At 41.9% G+C, this 1,879-nt stretch overlaps 1 protein-coding gene across 1 annotated transcript; it reads right to left on the reverse strand.

Annotated features, from left to right (window-relative positions):
- Positions 1 to 63: 63 nt before the first annotated feature.
- On the reverse strand, positions 64 to 1,810 carry LOC105460862 (the record flags this gene model as incomplete). Its single annotated transcript, XM_011707349.1, has 5 exons — positions 64 to 357; positions 456 to 1,016; positions 1,089 to 1,135; positions 1,196 to 1,448; positions 1,516 to 1,810. Coding segments are annotated over 5 exons (1,450 nt in total), but the record flags the coding sequence as incomplete, so codon positions are not given.
- Between the last annotated feature and the right edge of the window lie 69 nt (positions 1,811 to 1,879).

The following is a 1,879-nucleotide window of genomic DNA, read 5'->3' on the forward strand; positions in this document are numbered from 1 at the left end:
TGTAACCCAGATAATCGATCTCTTCTACGCCAAAAACGCATTTTGAAAAATTGATTGACAGACCATATTTGCGTAATCTGTCAAAAACTGCTCTCAAATGAACTTCGTGTGTTTGATGATCAGGCGAGGCGATAAGAATGTCGTCGATGTAAGGATGACAAAAATTTAGTCCTCGAAGAGCGGTGTCAATTAGCCTTTGAAACATTTGGGCTGCATTTCGAAGTTTAAAGGTCATTACGTTGAACTCAAAAAGGCCGAAAAGAGCAACGACAGCGGTTTTAGGCCTATCTTCAGCTGCAAGAGGCACTTGGTGAAATGCACGGATGAGATCGATCTTGGAAAATACAGTACATCCTTCTAGGGCATATGAAAAGTCATGAATGTAACATAGTGGATATTTGTCTGGGATTTAACAGCATTTAGCCGGCGATAATCGCCGCATAATCTCCACTCACCACTCTTTTTAGGCACCATATGGAGCGGGGATGCCCATGGTCTAGATGACGGTTGACACAAACCTTCTCGCAACATCATATCGAACTCAGCTTTAGCGATCTTAAATTTTTCCGGAGGAAGTCGTCTTGCTCGTTCCGCAATTGGAGGTCCGCGGGTAGTGATGTGATGCTCAATCTGATGAATATCTACTTTTCGCGGAGATACTTTAGTAATTTCTATGTATTCCTTAAAAAGTTGATAATATTTGCACTTACTATCAATAGCAGTTAATGAAAGTGTGAAGGATTTGAGCACTCGACCGGGAATTTGTAGCTTGGCCGTATCATCAATGAGACGTTTATTTGCGAGATCGACTAAAAGTCCGTAGTGACGAAGGAAATCTGCGCCAAGGATTGCGTGAGTTACATCAGCAACAATAAACTTCCAGGGGAATGATCGCCTGAGTCCCAAGTCTACTTGTGCTACTTTAGGTCCGTAAGTTTTAATTTCTGAACCGTTTGCCGCGAATAATTTGAATTCATCGCATGACTGTGTTACTCTGACTTTACGTTTTGGCAAAACTGATATATTAGCCCCGGTATCAATTAAATTAGACTTACGATCATGAAGAAATAGGCGACTTTATTTAATACCATCCGCTAACGCCTGGATATGCGGTCGTTTGGCTAGTTTTCCGAATCTGTGTCAGATTGATAATTGCAGGGGTCTAAACATTTCTTCGCTTGATTGCCAAACTGACAGTGATACCAACAGATTTCTTTCCTGGCTGCAACCTCCTGATTTTGGTCTAAATTTTCCGCGTGGACTGCGTGCTGTTCTGGAACGAGATCTTCGTGAACGTTGTACCTCTTTTGTCAAAGCATCTATACGCTTAGTCAAATCATCAATAATGTTAGTGATATTTAAAGAAGGCTGTGCAGAGGTTAGGGCGTTAATTGATGGTTTTGAGATTTCATGGATTTTATCGGCTTGCGATGCGAGTATGGTCAAATCTGCAACCTCACTAATGGCTTAAGACTGCCCTTATATTTTCAGGTAACTGTTCAAGAAACAAGGTACGTAAAATAGAATCATTGCATTGTCCGCCTGCTAAGTTCTTGAGCCGTTGCAGAAAGTGAGATGGCTTGTCGTCCCCGATCTCGTGTCCGCACAAAAGTTTTCGAAGCTTGGATTCAGCGGTTTCATCGAATGAACGTATGATTCGATCTTTAATAGCTTGATATTTCTCGGTAGGCGGAGGATTTGCGATTAAATCAGAGACAAAAGGTAACGTTGCATTAACCAAGTTAAGTACAACGTACCTGAACTTTGCGTCGTCGTTTGTGATTTTGGAGAGTATAAACGCAGCTTCGACCTGTGCGAACCACAAGACAGGATTTTCTTTCCAGAATGACGGGAGTTTAGCTAATGTAGCTGCCCCGAT

This window comes from Wasmannia auropunctata, unplaced genomic scaffold (assembly GCF_000956235.1).
Source record: "Wasmannia auropunctata unplaced genomic scaffold, wasmannia.A_1.0 LD314267.1, whole genome shotgun sequence".
In the NCBI taxonomy this organism is placed as follows: Eukaryota; Metazoa; Arthropoda; class Insecta; order Hymenoptera; family Formicidae; genus Wasmannia; species Wasmannia auropunctata.